Source organism: Nicotiana sylvestris, chromosome 7 (genome assembly GCF_000393655.2).
Source record: "Nicotiana sylvestris chromosome 7, ASM39365v2, whole genome shotgun sequence".
NCBI lineage: Eukaryota > Viridiplantae > Streptophyta > Magnoliopsida > Solanales > Solanaceae > Nicotiana > Nicotiana sylvestris.
Window position 1 is genome coordinate 63689965 of NC_091063.1, and position 21433 is coordinate 63711397.

At 41.3% G+C, this 21433-nt stretch overlaps 1 protein-coding gene across 1 annotated transcript; it reads right to left on the reverse strand.

Moving 5' to 3' along the window:
• Positions 1–626: 626 nt before the first annotated feature.
• LOC104236620 (squamosa promoter-binding-like protein 3) lies at positions 627–4021 on the reverse strand. Its single transcript, XM_009790583.2, has 2 exons — positions 3640–4021; positions 627–990 (listed from the first exon to the last, which is right to left on the reverse strand). The coding sequence occupies exons 1-2, from the start codon at positions 3936–3938 to the stop codon at positions 792–794; spliced, it is 498 nt and encodes a 165-aa protein (XP_009788885.1). The 5' UTR covers positions 3939–4021; the 3' UTR covers positions 627–791.
• Positions 4022–21433: the final 17412 nt, after the last annotated feature.

A 21433-nucleotide genomic window follows, 5' to 3' on the forward strand; every position in this document is an offset into this window, starting at 1 on the left:
TTAACATGACACTGTGGAGATGAACTATACCTCACAGAGTTATTCTCCACTACAACCTCACCCCCCCCCCCAAAATATAATGAAACCCTTATTTTTGGCTCTTCAGACATTATAAAAAATGCTTGATAACAAGAAGAAAAGTTTGAACGAAAGTTAGAATATTTTTTGAATGGATTTTCATAAAATCCTAACGCTTTTAAATAAGGCAATGCCTAGCTCGAGGGGTTGAATTTTTTGATGTATAGCGCGGTGTAATACCACGCTATACCCATTGAATTATTGTTATGTTAGTTAACCGCAGAAGACTTATTGGTGGGCCCACAAACAGGTATAGCGCGGTATTACATCGCGCTATATATATATTTGAATTACAGTTATGTCAGTTAAATGCAGGGGACTAATTGGTGGACACACAAATAGGTATAACGCGGTATTACTCCGTGTTATATATAACGCGGTATTACACCGCGCTATACTTTAAAGGCAGAAGCACCGTTAAAGTATAGCGCGGTGTAATACCGCGTTATATATAGAAAAGTATCTTTATTTTTTTAATAGTAGAAACGTATTTTGAGTCCAAAAACCTAACATTTAGGTTTCGGACTCGATGTTGTGCCATACAACTGTTGGAATATAACCATGAGAGTTCAAAGCTCGACCTCATGTGATAGCTGCAGTTGGAGCAATAACTGAACAAACATCTAGCGTTTACATTTACGTCTGACTGCAAGTTAACAAAACAAAGGGATAAGAAAGATGCTACGGGTTGACAGAAGAGAGTAAGCATTCATCTAGAGGATGTGATAGTTTTTGAAGGAGGCTTTTCTGTTTGTCAAGGTTAGCTGTGGTCTGTCTTCCCCATTAATCTGCCTGCATTGGTTATCTTCCAGCTTAATCGCTAGTGGGGTTTTCCGACGCCGCTCATTGTGTCCAGCTAAACGCCGGCGACAACTCCTTTTAGTGCCATCAAATTCTGAGACCTCATGGAACCTGAATGGGAAGAACAGGGAAATATGAAGTTTCATTGTTAGTGCATGCTCGAGTCTTCAGCATATTCAGATAAATTACAAGAAAGTAGTCTCGGGAGGAAAGCTTTGGCGTAACTGGTAAAGTTGGTGTCATATGACCAGGAGGTCACGCATTTATGCAGAAGTTTATGTACAATCGGGCTGCCCTTTTTAGTCTCTGAAAAACCCAAATACTGGGAGAAAGCAGAGTTGAGATCAAACCCCACTTTTCAGTCTTCACATGTATAACAACACGCAAAAACTATACTGTACTTTCTGGTCAGATGGGGCAGGTCGTTTTGCCAAAGGAAACGGATCCTAATACTGGAGACGTGTACAATGAATTATAGCATGCCTAGTTTCCCTTACTTTTTCTCTCCCTTATTTAAGAAGATTAGTATTTTCTGAGTCATATTATACTTCCCACTTATTTTAACTTCAAAATTCAATGTAATAGTATATTGATTAGTACAGCAAAGGAGTTGTTGATAGCAAGTAGAAACAAGGGCCATGGAGTACAAAATTGATACAACACTGCCAGCAACAGTATCTGTTGTCTGACAAGAAATATATTGGAATGCTCAAATATGGAGAAAACCTATTATAATTCTAAGTGGAAAACTGTAAATAGATTCTCAGGATTGAAACAAATTTTTCTGAAACAAACATATTCAACTGTACTGAATAGCGTAGAAATGAAAAGATAGCGTGTCCACGTCAAGTACCACATTAGCTGAGTGAATAAGTTGTGATCTCCTTAATATGGTTTTGGCACTCCTCTCCTCGTGAGAGTGAGGTTTAGTTAGACACAAAATTCATTTTTTAAAATGGCATCGAAGTTAGATTTATCCAATTTCTTTTATTTATCTGATGTTGGGCTTTAATGTTATAATGTCCTTGCTCTAGATATTTAGTCCTGGACATGTAGGGGAGTTAGAAGTCTGACATGGGCTGTGGGATGGGTTATTTATTTTCTAGGGAAGTGCACGGTTAGCCACTAATAATACATGTATTTACTTTTAAGTTACTGTTTAAAATATCTTTAGTCTTTAGCCACTGCTTTAATAAACTTTAACTGCCCGGACGAAAATACCCTTCTGCTCATGTTCTTAACTTTTGTACTTAACTTCAGGACTACGTGTCCTTAACTTTTGAACATTGAACTCTAAGTTCAGGACTTCAGGACTACATGTCCTTAACTTTTGAACTTGGAACTCTAAGTTCAGGACTTCAAGGCTACATGTCCTTAACTTTTGAACTTGGAACTCAAACTTCAAAACCAAGCGTCCTTAACTTTTGAACTTGTAACTGTAAGTTAAGGACTGTTTGTTCTTAACTTTTGAACGTGTAACTGTAAGTTAAGGACTACCTGTCCTTAACTTTTGAATTTGGAAATCAAAGTTAAGGACCTATTGTCCTTAACTTTTGAACTTGTAACTATAAGTTAAGGACTGCATGTCCTTAACTTTAGAATTTGTAACTGTAAGTTAAGGACTTCCTGTCCTTAACTTTTGAACTTGTATCCTTAACTATTAAACTTAACTTTAGGACTATATTTCCTTAATTTTTGAACTTGAAACTCTAAGTTCAGGACTGTCCTTAACTTTTGAATTTAACTTTAGGACTTCAGGACTACATGTCCTTAACTTCTGGGAAGGAATTGCATTTCCTGTTTACTCATCACTCTTTTTCTTATTTTCACAACTTTTAGATCTAAAAATAAATTCAACGAACTAAGAGCAAATAAACCCTATTACATTACTCACTAGAAAGAAAAATAATCAGCACACTGATTCTGCCACAAGAGAAATGGCAGAAGCATAATAGCTTCTTGAGAAAGTAAAACAGTAGCAACGTTTTCTTCGGAGGAATCTCATTTGGAGGCCAAATTTGTCTTACGCGAATCACAGCCATGACAATGAAGACGATAGCAAGCCCAAAAGTAAGGAAAATCCCGCCGATCATAAAAACTTAGAAAGGGTAACACTGTCTTTTCATATTAATTTTAATAGATTAGTGGATACTATTGCTAAGCATTAAAAATGTTGGATAAAAAGTAAATACCACTTTAAAAAGTGACTACCCTACACAATTTTTACTTTATTTTCTAATATCATTTGACACAATCTTAAGTTATTGAAATAGCTAATTTTTAGGGTTGAGTTAGACACAAAGTGATGGAACTTTTATCACTAGAGAAAGATTAGAAGTTTATTGCTTGGAAGCTTTTTTGATGCCCCTTGACCTTGAGTTACAAAGCAGCTTATTTAATAGGCTTCAACACTTACCAGCTTTGGTCACGGGTTATAAGTTCTCCGCTGTGCTGTCTCTGCGTGAATTTCATAAATGTCATGGCCTTCTCAAGTATTCTGATCACTATATAAGTTATAGTATTAGACTTTTATCCTAGGTGATCAACAACTAAAATTTTAAGGTTAGTTTTCGTATTTTACCTCAGCACCAGAGCTAGCTGCTTAGTCACTTAACTTATGAAAACTATTGAATTAATTTAGGATTTTCCGGTGTAACTAAAAAAAAAAAGAGACAAGAAGCAAAATTCGAATTTGGAGAGGTGACGCTCCAAATTGGCTAAAATATAGAGATGAGAAAAGAGTTGTTTAAAAGGAGGGACCTGCTGCATTGTTGGCAGAACCTCTGCCTTAAGCCCGCAACAAAAACAATTGGAGCCTTGGCATGGACTTGACAAAGTTTATGCCTTTTGTAATACTTCTTTGCACCACTCAGATCAAGCCCACATTTCTCCACTTGACAACAGGGTCCTTCACTATTTGACCCTTTTTTCTTTTCAACATTCAATCTTTTCCTCTTCAAGTTACTCTCCTCTTCTTCCTCCTCTGTTTCTTCCTCTTCATCAAAATCATTGTTTTCTGCTATGTTCTTCAATAGCATACCATGGATATGGGTTGCCATGCTTTTCTTTAATATGAAGAGTCCATTGAGCCCAAAGAGGAGAGATGGAAGTTTGCTAAAGAGTATATAATGAATATAGGCTAGGCATGCTAGGACAAAAGGTAAAAAAAGCTTGTGAGGACCACAACTACAATCACTACCAGTGGCGGAGCCACATATAATTAAGGAAGTTAAATTCAATACCGGGAAAATTATACTTACAAATAGAGTAAAAAACAATTCTTTTGGGTAGTTTATTTATTTATTTTGAATCCACTTCACAATATAGGAAAGCTTTTAGTATAGTGCCAAAAGTGATTCAGAAATTACTTTATATGGAGTAGTTGATTATAAGTTCCGGGTGTGGCATTTTTGTATTCACTTTTTCTAATCTCCATGTAACCAACAAATCACCTCTTTTTCGTTTTTGTCTATCCGAAATGGTGTACACGAGGCGGAACTAAAATCTCAAGCTTATGGATTTAAAATTTGTAATTGTTTTAAATTACTAAATTTTAAAATAATAATTTATTCCGTAAATTTTTAAGGTAAATACAAGATTCGAAACAAAGCTACTGAATTGATCAAACTCGCTTCAGACACTCTGACTCCGCCCCTACATAATATTATTATTACTAGTATTGGATACGAGACGTAAGCGTGCAGTGGATTTTCAGTAGCAGGTAGTAGTATAATAAACAACCAACATAAATTTAAAAAGGTTATATTAATGAATATTGTGTTAAAGAAGAAACCAGAATAGCAAAAAAGGGTAAGGAAGTATAGCTGAGACTTTGCTAATAACTAAACTTGTCAATTTGTTTTAGCTGAATTCTAGTTGTATCGGTCAAAATCTGACCACCACGATCAGGTTGCCCATGACCCCCTTTTCAGCAATCGGATAGTGAAAGTCAACAGAGTCTACTCCATTTCTCTTCCGAGATACCCAACAAATCAAAAAGAGCAACACCCAAAGCTACGACCAGAATGCATCATTGACCAAAACGCGTCAAGTCACATTGAGGGTAAAGGGATTTCGACTATATATAGCCAAGGAAGGCTTTCGACAGAGGGGGGGATTCCCTCAGAAGGGAAATCAAAAGAAAGCTCCACTCCTATATCCTAAGAGGAAAAAAGCAATTGTAATTCTCTCTTCTCATCGAGTGATGTTAAATTTTAATAGGATTATCGATATTTCCTTTGCCACTTATGCAATCATTATTACTAAATCTTTCGATCTGGAATTAACTAAGTTTGACTAGGATTTGTCCCTTCATCTTTGATTGATTTGTTCAAAAAGATTTCAATATCTTTTGGGTCAAACAATTTGGCACCGTCTGTGGAGATTTCCTAGTGAAAACTCCTAGTCTTCCCAGATCAAAGCTGAAGAACACAATCATTCACCGAAAAAAACACGAAGGGAGAATCTAACTCACGCGACACATGGGAACAACGCGTTAAGGGAAGGAGAGCCGAGCGGATTTGCGAAACCCGGAATTCCTCACCCCATCAGCTGCAAATATCCTAAACAGGGCAAACGGTGCTACAATCCGGCTCTCCCCCACCAAACCACCGGACTAGAGCGAAGAACATCTCACCCTAACCTCCTATACTTCGTTAGGGCAAACACATAAGAAATGTATGGACGAACGTACGCAAAGACATCTAAATTAAAGAGCAAAAACTACTTCGACGCAGCCGAAACTCTCCCTGCTGGCAGCATCTCCAGTCTGAACGGCCAGAGTCAGACAAGAAAACTACAATGCGTGCACAGCGCGAGCTTGCGCGAAACGTTGACACCTCGTGTCCATCGGCGTTGGACCATCTGGTGCAAGCAATACCAAACAAATTGGGACTCCCACGGAAGATGCCCAACTCTCCAGAAACTAGGAACAACGACGGGCTGTTAATTCGATAAGTTCGAAATAACACCCTTTAAGGCCACGGGCCTTCGCCAACAAATAAAAGAAAGGTTCGACCTCGCTCGAACAACGACGGGCTGTTATTTCGATAAGTTCGAAATAACAACCTTTAAGGCCAAGGGCATCTCCATCAAATAAAAGAGGGGTTCGACCTCGCTCGAACAACGATGGGATGTTATTTCGGTAAGTTCGAAATAACACCCTTTAAGGCAAAGGGCCTTCGCCATCAAATAAAAGAAAGGTTCGACCTCGCTCGAACAACGACGGGCTGTTATTTCGATAAGTTTGAAATAACACCGTTTAAGGCCAAGGGCCTTTGCCATCAAAGAAAAGAGGAGTTCGACCTCGCTCGAACAACGACGGACTATTATTTCGATAAATTCAAAATAACACTATTTAAGGCCAAGGGCCTTCACCATCAAATAAAGAGGGGTTCTACCTCGCTCGAACAACGACGGGCTGTTATTTCGATAAGTTCAAAATAACACCCTTTAAGGCCAAGGACCTTTGCCATCAAACAAAAGAAAGGTTCGACCTCACTCGGACAATGACGGGCTGTTATTTCAATAAGTTCGAAATAACACCCTCTAAGGCCAAGGGCCTTCGCCATCAAATAAAAGAGTGGTTCGACCTCGCTCGAACAACGATGGACTGTTATTTCGATAAGTTCGAAATAACACCCTTTAAGGCCAAAGGCCTTCATCATCAAATAAAAGATGGATTCGACCTCGCTCGAACAACGACGAGCTATTATTTCGATAAGTTCGAAATAACACACTTTAAGGCCAAGGGCCTTCGCCATCAAATAAAAGAGAAGTTCAACCTCGCACGAACAACTATGGGCTGTTATTTCGATAAGTTCGAAATAACACTCTTTAAGGCCAAGGATCTTCGCTCATCAAATAAAAGAAGGGTTCGACCTCGTTCAAATAACGACGGGCTGTTATTTCGATAAGTTCGAAATGACATCCTTTAAGGCCAAGGGCCTTCGACATCAAATAATAGAAAGGTTCGACCTCGCTCGAACAACAACGGGCTGTTATTTTGATAAGTTCGAAATAATACCCTTTAAGGCCAAGGGCCTTCGCCATCAAACAATAGATAGGTTCAACCTCGCTCGAACAACGACGGGCTGTTATTTCGATAAGTTCGAAATAACGACCTTTTCGCCATCAAACCAAAAGAAAGGTTTGACCTCGCTCGAACAACGACGGGATGTTATTTCGATAAGTTCGAAATAATACCCTTTAAGGCCAAGAGCCTTCTCCATCAAATAAAAGAGGGGTTCGACCTCGCTCAAACAACGACGGGCTGTTATTTCGATAAGTTCGAAATAACAACCTTTAAGGAAAAGAGCCTTCGCCATCAAATAAAAGAGGGGTTCGACCTCGCTCGAACAACGACGGGCTGTTATTTCGATAAGTTCGAAATAACACCCTTTAAGGCCAAGGGCCTTCGCCATCAAACAAAAGAAAGGTTCGACCTCGCTCGAATAACGACGGGCTATTATTTTAATAAGTTCGAAATAACCCTCGTTAAGGCCAAGGGCCTTCACCATCAAATAAAAGAGTGGTTCGACCTCGCTCGAACAACGACGGACAATTATTTCGATAAGTTCGAAATAACACACTTTAAGGCCAAGGGCCTTCGCCATCAAATAAAAGAGAAGTTCAACCTCGCACGAACAACGACGGGCTGTTATTTCGATAAGTTCGAAATAACACTCTTTAAGGCCAAGGGTTTTCGCTCATCAAATAAAAGAGGGGTTCGACCTCGCTCGAACAACGAAGGGTTGTAATTTCGATAAGTTCGAAATAACACCCTTTAAGGCCAAGGGCCTTCGCCATCAAACAAAAGAAAGGTTCGACTTCGCTCGAACAATGACTGGATGTTATTTCGATAAGTTTGAAATGACACCCTTTAAGACGAAGGGCCTTTGCCATCAAACAATAGAAAGGTTCGACCTCGTTCGAACAACGACAGGTTGTTATTTCGATAAGTTTGAAATGACACCATTTAAGGCCAAGGGCCTTTGACATCAAACAATAGAAAGGTTCGACCTCACTCGAACAACGATGGGTTGTTATTTAATTAGTTCGAAATAACACCCTTTAAGGCCAAGGGCCTTTGCCATCAAACAATAGAAAGGTTCGACCTCGCTCGAACAACGACGGGTTGTTATTTCGATACGTTCGAAATGACACTCTTTAAGGCCAAGGTCCTTCGACATCAAATAATAAAAAGGTTTGACATCGCTCGAACAATGACGGGTTGTTATTTCGATAAGTTCAAAATAACACCCTTTTTGGCCAAGGGACTTCGCCATCAAACAATAGAAAGGTTCGACATCGTTCGAACAACGACAGGCTGTTATTTCAAAAAGTTCGACATAACACCCTTTAAGGCCAAGGGCCTTCGCCATCAAATAAAAGAGGGGTTCGACCTCGCTCGAACAACGACGGGCTGTTATTTCGATAAGTTCGAAATAACACCCTTTAAGGCCAAGGGCCTTCGCCATCTAATAAAAGAGAGGTTCGACCTCGCTCGAACAACGACGGGCTGTTATTTCGATAAGTTCGAAATAACACCCTTTAAGGCCAAGGGCCTTCGCCATCAAATAAAAGATGGGTTCGACCTTGCTCGAACAACGACGGGCTTTTATTCCGATAAGTTTGAAATAACACCCTTTAAGGCCAATTGCATTAGCCATCAAACAAAAGAAAGGTTCAACGTCGCTCGAACAACGATGAGCTATTATTTTGATAAGTTCGAAATGACACTCTTTAAGTCGAAGGGCCTTCACCATCAAACAATAGAAAGGTTCAACCTCGCTCAAACAACGACGGGCTATTATTTCGATAAGTTCGAAATGACACCCTTAAAGGCCAAGGGCCTTCGACATCAAACAATAGAAAGGTTCGACCTCGCTCGCACAACGACGAGCTGTTATTTCGATAGGTTCAAAAAAATACACTTTAAGGCCAAGGGCCTTCGCCGTCAAATAATAGAAAGGTTCGACATCGTTCAAACAACGACGGGCAATTATTTCAAAAAGTTCGAGATAACACCCTTTAAGGCCAAGGGCTTTCGCCATCATATAAAAGAGGGGTTCGACCTCGCTCGAACAACGACGGGCTGTTATTTCGATAAGTTTGAAATAACACCCTTTAAAGCCAAGGGCCTTCTCCATAATATAAAAGAAAGGTTCGACCTCGCTCGAACAACGACGGGTTGTTATTTCGATAAGTTCGAAATAACCCCCTTTAAGGCCAAGGGCCTTTGCCATCAAATAAAAGATGGGTTCGACCTCGCTCAAACAACGACGGGCTTTTATTTCGATAAGTTCGAAATAAAACCCTTTAAGGTTAAGGGCCTTCGTCATCAAACAAAATAAAGGTTCGAACTCGCTCGAACAACTACGAGTTGTTATTTCGATAAGTTCAAAATGACACTCTTTAAGGCGAAGGGCCTTCTCCATCAAACAATAAAAAGGTTCGACCTCGCCCGAACAATGACGGGCTGTAATTTTGATAAGTTCGAAATAACACCCTTTAAGTCCAAGGGCCTTCGCCATCAAACAAAAGAAAGGCTCTACCTCGATCGGACAACGACGGGTTGTTATTTCGATAAGTTTGAAACAACACCCTCTAAGGCCAAGGGCCTTCGCCATCAAATAAAAGAGTGGTTCGACCTCGCTCGAACAACAACGGGATGTTATTTCGATAAGTTCAAAATAACACCCTTTAAGGCCAAAGGCCTTCGCATTCAAATAAAATATGTGTTCGACCTTGCTCGAACAATGACATGGTTTTATTTCGATAAGTTCGAAATAACATCCTTTAAGGCCAAGGGCCTTCGCCATCGAACAAAAGAAAGGTTCGACCTCGCTCGAACAATGACGGGCTATTATTTCGATAAGTTCGAAAAGACACCCTTTAAGGCGAAGGGCCTTCGCCATCAAACAATAGGAAGGTTTGACCTCGTTCGAACAATGACGGGCTGTTATTTCGATAAGTTCGAAATGACACCCTTCAAGGCCAAGGGCCTTCGACATCAAACAATTGAAAGGTTCAACCTCGCTCGAACAATGATGGGCAGTTATTTCGATAAATTCGAAATAATACCCTTTAAGGCCAAGGGCCTTCGCAATCAAACAATAGAAAGGTTCAACCTCGCTCGAACAACGACGGGCTGTTATTTCGATAAGTTCGAAATAACACCCTTTTCGCCATCAAACAAATGAAAGGTTCGACCTCGCTCGAACAACGATGGGCCGTTATTTCGATAAGTTCGAAATGACACCCTTTAAGGAGAAGGGCCTTCACCATCAAACAATAAAAAGGTTCGACCTCGCTCGAACAACAACGGGTTGTTATTTCGATAAGTTTGAAATGACACCCTTAAAGGCCAAGGGCCTTCGACATCAAACAATAGAAAGGTTCGACTTCGCTTGAACAACAACGGGCTGTTATTTCGATAAGTTCGAAATGACACCCTTTAAGGCCAAAGGCCTTCGCTATCATACGATAGAAAGGTTCAACCTCGCTCGAACAACAACGGGCTGTTATTTCGGTAAGTTCGAAATGACACACTTTAAGGCCAAGGTCCTTCTGCATCAAACAATAGAAAGGTTCGACCTCGCTCGAACAAGGACGGGCTGTTATTTGGATAAGTTCAAAATAACACCCTTTAAGGCCAAGGGCATTTGCTATGAAACAATAGAAAGGTTCCACATCGTTCGAACAAACACGGGCTTTTATTTCGAAAAGTTCGAGATAACACCCTTTAAGGCCAAGGGCCTTCGCCATCAAATAAAAGAGGGGTTCGACCTCGCCCGAACAACGACGGGCTGTTATTTCGAAAAGTTCGAAATAACAACCTTTAAGGCCAAGAGTCTTCGCCATCAAATAAAAGAGAGGTTCGACCTCGCTCGAACAACGACGGGCTATTATTTCAATAAGTTCGAAATACCACCCTTTAATGCCAAGGGCCTTCGCCATCAAATAAAAGATAGGTTCGACCTCGCTCGAACAACGACGGGCTTTTATTTCGAGAAGTTCGAAATAACACCCTTTAAGGCCAAGGGCCTTCGCCATCAAACAAAAGAAAGGTTCGACCTCGCTCGAACAACGACGGGCTGTTATTTCGCTATGTTCGAAATGACACTCATTAAGGCGAAAGGCCTCCGCCATCAAACAATAGAAAGGTTCAACCTCGCTCCAACAAAGACATGCTGTTATTTTGATAAGTTCGAAATGATACCCTTTAAGGCCAATGGCCTTCGACATCAAACAATAGAAAGGTTCGACCTCCCTCGAATAACGACGGGCTGTTATTTCAATAAGTTCGAAATAACACCCTTTAAGGCAAAGGGCCTTCGCCGTCAAACAATAGAAAGGTTCGACCTCGCTAAAACAACGACGGGCTGTTATTTTGATAAGTTCGAAATGACACCCTTTAAGGCCAAAAGGCCTTCGACATCAAACAATAGAAAGGTTCGGCCTCGCTCGAACAACGACGGGTTGTTATTTCGATAAGTTCGAAATGACACCCTTAAAGGCCAAGGGCCTTCGACATCAAACAATAGAAGGTTCGACCTCGCTCGAACAACGACGAGTTGTAATTTTGATAAGTTCGAAATAACACCCTTTAAGGCCAAGGGCCTTCGCCATCAAACAAAAGAAAGGTTCTATCTTGCTCGGACAACGACGGGCTGTTATTTCAATAAGTTAGAAATAACATCCTCTAAGGCCAAGGTGCTTCGCCATCAAATAAAAGAGTGGTTTAACCTCGCTCGAACAACGACGGGCAGCTATTTCAATAAGTTCGAAATAACACCCTTTAAGGACAAGGGCCTTCGCATTCAAATAAAAGATGGGTTCGGCCTTGCTCGAACAATGACGTTCTTATATTTCGATAAGTTCGAAATAACACCCTTTAAGGCCAAGGGCCTTCACCATTGAACAAAAGAAAGGTTTGACCTCGCTCGAACAATGACGGACTGTTGTTTCGATAAGTTCGAAATGACACCCTTTAAGGCGAAGGGCCTTCGCCATCAAACAATAGAAAGGTTCGACCTCGTTCGAGCAATGACGGGCTGTTATTTCGATAAGTTCGAAATGACACCCTTTAAGACCAAGGGCCTTCGACATCAAATAAAAGGGGGGTTCGACCTCGCTCGAACAACGACGAGCTATTATTTTGATAAGTTCGAAATAACACCCTTTAAGGCGTAGAGCCTTCACAATCAAACAAAAAAAAGGTTCGACCTCGCTCGAAAAACGACGGGTTGTTATTTAAATAAGTTTGAAATAATACCCTTTAAGTCTAAGGGCCTTCGCCATCAAATAAAAGATAAGTTCGACCTTGCTCGAACAACGACGGGCTTTTATTTCGATAAGTTCGAAATAATACCCTTTAAGGCGAAGGGGATTCACCATCAAACAATAGAAAGGTTCGACCTTGTTCGAACAACGACGGGCTGATATTTCGATAAGTTCGAAATGACACCCTTTAAGGCCAAGGGCCTTCGACATCAAACAATAGAAAGGTTCGACCTCGCTCGAACAATGACGGGCTGTTATTTCGATAAGTTTGGAATAATACCCTTTAAGGCCAAGGGCCTTCGCCATCAAACAATAGAAAGGTTCAACGTCGCTAGAACAATGACATGCTTTTATTTCGATAAGTTCGAAATAACACCCTTTTCGACATCAAACAAAAGAAAGGTTCAACCTCGCTCGAACAACGACGGGCTATTATTTCGATAAGTTCAGAATAACACCCTTTAAGGCCAAAGACCATCATCATCAAACAATAGAAAGGTTTGACCTCGCTAGAACAACGACGGGCTATTATTTTGATAAGTTCGAAATAACACCCTTTAAGGCGAAGAGCCTTCACCATCAAACAAAAAAAAGGTTCGACCTCGCTCGAAAAACGACGGGTTGTTATTTAAATAAGTTCGAAATAACACCCTTTAAGTTCAAGGGCCTTTGCCATCAAATAATTGATAAGTTCTACCTCGCTCGAACAACGACGGGCTTTTCTTTCTATAAGTTCGAAATAAAACCCTTTATGGACAAGGGCCTTTGCCATAAAACAGAAGAAACATTCGACCTCGCTCGAACAACGACGGGCTTTTATTTCGATAAGTTCGAAATAACAACCTTTAAGGCGAAGGGGATTTACCATCAAACAATAGAAAGGTTCGACCTCGTTCGAACAACGACGGGCTGTTATTTCGATAAGTTCAAAATGACACTCTTTAAGTCTAAGGGCCTTCGCCATCAAATAAAATATAAGTTCGACCTCGCTCGAACAACGACGGGCTTTTGTTTCGATAAGTTCGAAATAAAACCCTTTATGGCCATGGGCCTTTGCCATAAAACAAAAGAAACGTTCGACCTCGCTCGAATAACGACGGGTTGTTGTTTAAATAAGTTCGAAATAACACCCTTTAAGTCCAAGGGCCTTCGCCATCAAATAAAAGATAAGTTCGACCTCGCTCGAACAATGACGGGCTTTTCTTTCGATAAGTTCGAAATAAAACCCTTTATGGCAAGGGCCTTTGCCATAAAACAAAAGAAACGTTCGACCTCACTCGAACAACGACGGGATTTTATTTCGATACGTTCGAAATAACGCCCTTTAAGGCGAAGGGCTTCACCATCAAATAATAGAAAGGTTCGACCTCGCTCGAAAAATGACGGGTTGTTATTTAAATAAGTTCGAAATAACACCCTTTAAGTCCAAGGTCCTTCGCCATCAAATAAAAGATAAGTTCGACCTTGCTCGAACAACGACAGGCTTTTCTTTCGATAAGTTCGAAATAATACCCTTTAAGGTCAAGGGCCTTCGCTATCAAATAATATAGGGGTTCGACCTCGCTCGAACAACGACGGGTTGTATTTCAATAAGTTCGAAATGACACCCTTTAAGGCGAAGGGCCTTTGCAATCAAACAATAGAAAGGTTCGACTTCGCTCGAACAACGATGCGTTTTTATTTCGATAAGTTTGAAATGACACCCTTAAAGGCCAATGGCCTTCGACATCAAACAATATAAGGTTCGACCTCGCTCGAACAACGACGAGTTGTTATTTCGATATGTTCGAAATAACTCCCTTTAAGGCCAAGGGCCTTCACCATCAAACAAAACAAAGGTTCGACCTCGCTCGAACAATGACGGGTTATTATTTCGATAAGTTCGAAATGACACTCTTTAAGGCGAAGGGCCTTCGCCATCAAACAATAGAAAGGTTCGACCTCGCTACAACAACGACGGGCTGTTATTTCGATAAGTTCGAAATAACACCATTTAAGGCCAAGGGCCTTCGCCATCAAACAATAGAAAGGTTTGACCTCGCTCGAACAACGACAGGCTGTTATTCTGATAAGTTCAAAATAACACCCTTTACGGCCAAATGCCTTCGCCATCAAACAATAGAAAGGTTCGACCTCGCTCGAACAACGACGAGCAGTAATTTTGATAAGTTCGAAATAATACCATTTAAGGCCAAGGGCCTTCGCCATCAAACAAAAGAAAGGTTCTACCTCGCTCGGACAACGACGGGCTATTATTTCGATAAGTTCGAAATAACACCCTCTAAGGCCAAGGTCCTTCGTCATCAATTAAAAGAGTGGTTCGACCTCGCTCGAACAACGACGGGCTGTTATTTCGATAAGTTCGAAATAACACCCTTTAAGGCCAAGGGCGTTCGCATTCAAATAAAAGATGGGTTCGACCTTGCTCGAACAATGACGTGCTTTTATTTCGATAAGTTCAAAATAACACCCTTTAAGGCCAAGGGCCTTCGCTATAGAACAAAAGAAAGGTTCGACCTCGCTCGAACAACAACGGGATGTTGTATCGATAAGTTCAAAATGACACCCTTTAAGGCGAAGGGCCTTCGCCATCAAACAATAGAAATGTTTGACCTCGTTCGGACAACGACGAGCTATTATTTCGATAAGTTCGAAATGACACCCTTTAAGGCCAAGGGCCTTCCACATTAAATAAAAAGGGGGTTCGACCTCGCTCGAACAATGACGAGCTATTATTTCGATAAGTTAGAAATAACACCTTTTAAGGCGAAGAGCCTTCACCATCAAACAAAAGAAAGGTTCGACCTCGCTCGAACAACGACGGGCTATTATTTCAATAAGTTTGAAATAACACCTTTAAGGCCAAGGGCCTTCACCATCAAATAAAAGAGTGGTTCGACCTCGTTCGAACAACGACGGGTTGTTATTTCAAGAAATTTGAAATAACACCCTTTAAGGCCAAGAGCCTTCGCCATCAAATAAAAGATAAGTTCGACCTCGCTCGAAAAACGACGGGTTGTTATTTAAATAAGTTCGAAATAACACCCTTTAAGTCCAAGGGCCTTCGCCATCAAATAAAAGATAAGTTCGACCTCGCTCGAACAATGACGGGCTTTTATTTCGATAAGTTCGAAATAACACCCTGTAAGGCGAAGGGGCTTCACCATCAAACAATAGAAAAGTTCGACCTCGTTCGAACAACGACGGGCTGTTATTGCAATAAGTTCGAAATGAAATCCTTTAAGGCCAAGGGAATTCAACATCAAATAATAGAAAGGTGTGACCTCGCTCGAACAACGACGGGCTGTTATTTCGATAAGTTTGAAATAATACCCTTTAAGGCCAAGGGCCTTCGCCATCAAACAATAGAAAGGTTTAACATCGCTCGAACAACGACGGATTTTATTTTGATAAGTTCGAAATAACACCCTTTTCGACATCAAACAATAGAAAGGTTCAACCTCGCTCGAACAACGATGAGCTATTATTTCCATAAGTTAAAAATAACACCCTTTAAGGCCAAAGACCATCGCCATCAAACAATAGAAAGGTTCGACCTCGCTCGAACAACGACGAACTATTATTTTGATAAGTTCGAAATAACACCCTTTAAGGCGAAGAGCCTTCACCATCAAACAAAAAAAAGGTTCGACCTCGCTTGAAAAACGACGGGTTGTTATTTAAATAAGTTCGAAATAACACCCTTTAAGTCCAAGGGCCTTCACCATCAAATAAAAGATAAGTTCGACCTCGCTCGAACAATGACGAGCTTTTATTTCGATAAGTTCGAAATAACACCCTTTAAGGCGAAGGGGTTTCACCATCAAACAATAGAAAGGTTCGACCTCGTTCGAACAACGACGGGCTGTTATTTCGATAAGTTCGAAATGACAACCTTTAAGGCCAAGGGCCTTCGCCATCAAATAAAAGATGGGTTCGACCTCGCTCGAACAACGACGGCCTTTTATTTCGATAAGTTCGAAATAACACCCTTTAAGGCCAAGGGCCTTCGCCTTAAGAGTGTTATTTCGAACTTATCGAAATAACAGACCGTCGTTGTTCGAGCTAGGTCAAACCCCTCTTTTATTTGATGGCGAAGGCCCTTGGCCTTAAAGGGTACTCTTCCGAACTTATCGAAATAACAACCCGTCGTTGTTCGAGCGAGGTCGAACCTTTCTATTATTTGAAGACGAAGGCCCTTGGCCTTAAAGGGTGTTATTCCGAATTTATCGAAATAATAGTCTGTCGTTGTTCGAGTGAGGTCGAACCTTTCTATTGTTTGATGGAGAAGGCCCTTGGCCTTAAAGGGTATTATTTCAAACTTATTGAAATAACAACCCGTCGTTGTTCGAGCAAGGTCGAACCACTATTTTATTTGATGGTGAAGGCCCTTGGCCTTAAAGGGGGTTATTTCGAACTTATCGAAATAACAGCCCATCGTTGTTCGAACGAGGTCGAACCTTTTTATTGTTCGATGTCGAAGGCTCTTGGCATTTAATGGTGTTATTTCTAACTTATCGAAATAACAACCCGTCATTGTTCGAGCGAGGTCGAACCCCACTTTTATTTGATGGCGAAGGCCCTTGGTCTTAAAGGGCGTTATTTCAAATTTATCGAAATAGCAACCCATCGTTATTCTAGCGATGTCGAACCTTTCTATTGTTTTATGGCGAAGGCCCTTGGCCTTAAAGGGTGTTATTTCGAACTTATCGAAATAACAGCCCGTCGTTGTTCGAGCGAGGTCGAACCCCTCTTTTATTTGATGGCGAAGGCCCTTCGCCTTAAAGGGTGTTATTCCAAACTTATCGAAATAACAGCCCGTCGTTGTTTGAGAAAGGTCAAACCCCTCTTTTATTTGACGGCAAAGGCCCTTGGCCTTAAAGGGTGTTATTTCAAACTTATTGAAATAATAGCCCGTCGTTGTTCGAGCGAGGTCGAACCTTTCTTTTGTTTGATGGTGAAGGCTCTTCGCCTTAAAGGATGTTATTTCAAACTTATCGAAATAATAGCTCGTCGTTGTTCGAGCGAGGTCGAACCCCCCTTTTATTTGATAGCGAAGGCCCTTGGCCTTAAAGGGTGTTATTTTGAACTTATCGAAATAACAACCCGTCGTTGTTCGAGCGAGGTCGCACCCCTTTTTTATTTGATAGCGAAGGCCTTTGGCCTTAAAGGGTATTTTTTCGAACTTATCGACATAACAGGCCGTCGTTGTTCGAGCAAGGTCTAACCTTTCTTTCGTTTGATGGTGAAGGCCCTTGGCCTTAAAGGTTGTTATTTCGAACTTATCAAAATAACAGCCTGTCGTTGTTCGAGAGAGGTCGAACCTTTCTATTGTTTGATAGCGAAGTCTCTTGGCCTTAGAAGGTGTCATTTCAAACTTATCGAAATAACAGCTCGTCATTGTTCGAGCGAGGTCGAACCCCTCTATTATTTTATGGCGAAGGCCCTTGGCCTTAGATGGTATTATTTCAAACTTATCCAAATAACACCCCGTCGTTGTTCGAGCGAGGTCTAACCTTTCTATTGTTTGATGTCGAAGGCCTTGGCCTTAAAGGGTGTCATTTCGAACTTATCGAAATAACAGCCCGTCATTGTTCGAACGAGGTCTAACCTTTCTATTGTTTGATGGCGAAGGCCCTTCGCCTTAAAGGGTGTTATTTCGATCTTATCGAAATAAAAGCCCATCGTTGTTCGATCTAGGTAGAACGTTTCTTTTGTTTTATGGCGAAGGCCCTTGGCCTTAAAGGGTTTTATTTCGAACTTATCGAAATAAAAGCCCGTCATTGTTCGAGCAAGGTCAAACTTATCTGTTATTTGATTGCAAAAACCCTTGGCCTTAAAGGGTGTTATTTCGAACTTATTAAAATAACAACCCATCGTTGTTTAAGCGAGGTCGAACCACTCGTTTATTTGATGGTGAAGGCCCTTGGCCTTAAAGGAGGTTATTTCGAACTTATTGAAATAATAGCCCGTCATTGTTCGAGCGAGGTCGAGCCTTTCTTTTGTTTGATGGTGAAGGCTCTTCGCCTTAAAGAATATTACTTCGAACTTATCGAAATAATAGCTCGTCGTTGTTCGAGCGAGGTCGAACCCCCCTTTTATTTGATGTCGAAGTCCCTTGGCCTTAAAGGGTGTCATTTCGAACTTATCGAAATAACAGCCCGTCATTGTTCGAACGAGGTCTAACCTTTCTATTGTTTGATGGCGAAGGCCCTTCGCCTTAAAAGGTGTTATTTTGAACTTATCAAAATAAAAGCCCATCGTTGTTCGATCTAGGTAGAACGTTTCTTTTGTTTTATGGCGAAGGCCCTTGGCCTTAAAGGGTTTTATTTCGAACTTATCGAAATAAAAGCCCGTCATTGTTCGAGCAAGGTCGAACTTATCTTTTATTTGATGGCTAAAACCCTTGGCCTTAAAGGGTGTTATTTCTAACTTATTGAAATAACAACTCGTCGTTGTTTGAGCGAAGTCGAACCACTCTTTTATTTGATGGTGAAGAGGTTATTTCGAACTTATTGAAATAATAGCCCGTCATTGTTCGAGCGAGGTCGAGCCTTTCTTTTGTTTGATGGTGAAGGCTCTTCGCCTTAAAGAATGTTACTTCGAACTTATCGAAATAATAGCTCGTCGTTGTTCGAGCGGGGTCGAACCCCCCTTTTATTTGATGTCGAAGTCCCTTGGCCTTAAAGGGTGTCATTTCGAACATATCGAAATAACAGCCCGTCGTTGTTCGAACGAGGTTGAACCTTTCTATTGTTTGATGGCGAAGGCCCTTTGCCTTATAGGGTATCATTTCGAACTTATCGAAATAACAGCCGGTCGTTGTTCGAGCAAGGTCGAACCTCTCTTTTATTTGATGGCGAAGGACCTTGGCCTTAGAGGGTGTTATTTCGAACTTATCGAAATAATAGCCTGTCGTTGTCCAAGCGAGGTAGAACTTTTCAATTGTTTGATGGCGAAGGCCCTTGGCCTTAAAGGGGGTTATTTAAAAACTTATTGAAATAATAGCCCGTCGTTGTTCGAGCGAGGTCGAACCTTTCTTTTGTTTGATGGTGAAGGCTCTTCGCCTTAAAGGGTGTTATTTCGAACTTATCAAAATAACAACCCATCGTTGTTCGAGCGAGGTCGAACCCCTCTTTTATTTGATGGCGAAGGCCCTTGGCCTTAAAGGGTGTTATTTTGAAATTATCGAAATAACAGCCCATCGTTGTTCGATCGAGGTCGAACCCCTGTTTTATTTGATGGCGAAGGCCCTTGGCCTTAAAGGGTGTTATTTCAAACTTATTGAAATAACATCCCATCGTTATTCGAGCGAGGACGAACCTTTCTTTTGTTTGATGGCAAAGGCCCTTGGCCTTAAAGAGTGTTATTTCGAACTTATAGAAATAACAGCTCATCGTTGTTAGAGCAAGGTCAAACCTTTCTATTGTTTGATGGCGAAGGCCTTTGGCCTTAAATGGTATCATTTCGAACTTATCAAAATAACAGCCCATCGTTGTTCGAGCGAGGTCGAACCTTTCTTTTGTTTGATGGCGAAGGCCCTTGGCCTCAAAGGGTGTTACTTCGAACTTATCTAAATAACAGCCCGTCGTTGTTCGAGCAAGGTCGAACCCCTCTTTTATTTGATGGCGAAGGCCCTTGGTCTTCAAGGGCGTTATTTCGAACTTATCGAAATAACAACCCGTCGTTATTCGAGAGATGTCGAACCTTTCTATTGTTTTATAGCGAAGGCCCTTGGCCTTAAAGGGTATTACTTCGAACTTATCGAAATAACAGCCCATCGTTGTTCGAGCGAGGTGGAACCCCTCTTTTAGTTGATGGGGAAGTCCCTTCGCCTTAAGAGTGTTATTTCGAACTTATCGAAATAACAGCCCGTCGTTGTTCGAGCTAGGTCAAACCCCTCTTTTATTTGATGGCGAAGGCCCTTGGCCTTAAAGGGTGTTCTTCCGAACTTATCGAAATAACAACCCGTCGTTGTTCGAGCGAGGTCGAACCTTTCTATTATTTGAAGACGAAGGCCCTTGGCCTTAAAGGGTGTTATTCCGAATTTATCGAAATAATAGTCTGTCGTTGTTCGAGTGAGGTCGAACCTTTCTATTGTTTGATGGAGAAGGCCCTTGGCCTTAAAGGGTATTATTTCGAACTTATTGAAATAACAACCCGTCGTTGTTCGAGCGAGGTCGAACCACTATTTTATTTGATGGTGAAGGCCCTTGGCCTTAAAGGGGGTAATTTCGAACTTATCGAAATAACAGCCCATCGTTGTTCGAACGAGGTCGAACCTTTTTATTGTTCGATGTCGAAGGCTCTTGGCATTTAATGGTGTTATTTCTAACTTATCGAAATAACAACCCGTCGTTGTTCGAGCGAGGTCGAACCCCACTTTTATTTGATGGCGAAGGCCCTTGGTCTTAAAGGGCGTTACTTCAAATTTATCGAAATAACAACCCATCGTTATTCTAGCGATGTCGAACCTTTCTATTGTTTTATGGCGAAGGCCCTTGGCCTTAAAGGGTGTTATTTCGAACTTATCGAAATAACAGCCCGTCATTGTTCGAGCGAGGTCGAACCCCTCTTTTATTTGATGGCGAAGGCCCTTCGCCTTAAAGGGTGTTATTCCGAACTTATCGAAATAACAGCCCGTCGTTGTTTGAGAAAGGTCAAACCCCTCTTTTATTTGACGGCGAAGGCCCTTGGCCTTAAAGGGTGTTATTTCAAACTTATTGAAAATGACACCCTTTAAGGCCAAGGCCTTCGACATCAAACAATAGAAAGGTTCGACCTCGCTCGAACAACGACGGGGTGTTATTTGGATAAGTTTGAAATAATACCATCTAAGGTCAAGGGCCTTCGCCATAAAATAATAGAGGGGTTCGACCTCGCTCGAACAATGACAAGCTGTTATTTCGATAAGTTCGAAATGACACCTTCTAAGGCCAAGAGCCTTCGCTATCAAACAATAGAAAGGTTCGACCTCTCTCGAACAACGACAGCCTGTTATTTTGATAAGTTCGAAATAACAACCTTTAAGGCCAAGGGCCTTCACCATCAAACGAAAGAAAGGTTAGACCTTGCTCGAACAACGACGGCCTGTTATGTCGATAAGTTCGAAAAAATACCCTTTAAGGCCAAAGGCCTTCGCCATCTAATAAAAAAGGGGTGCGACCTTGCTCGAACAACGACGGGTTGTTATTTCGATAAGTTCAAAATAACACCCTTTAAGGCCAAGGGCCTTCGCTATCAAAGAAAAGGGGGGTTCGACCTCGCT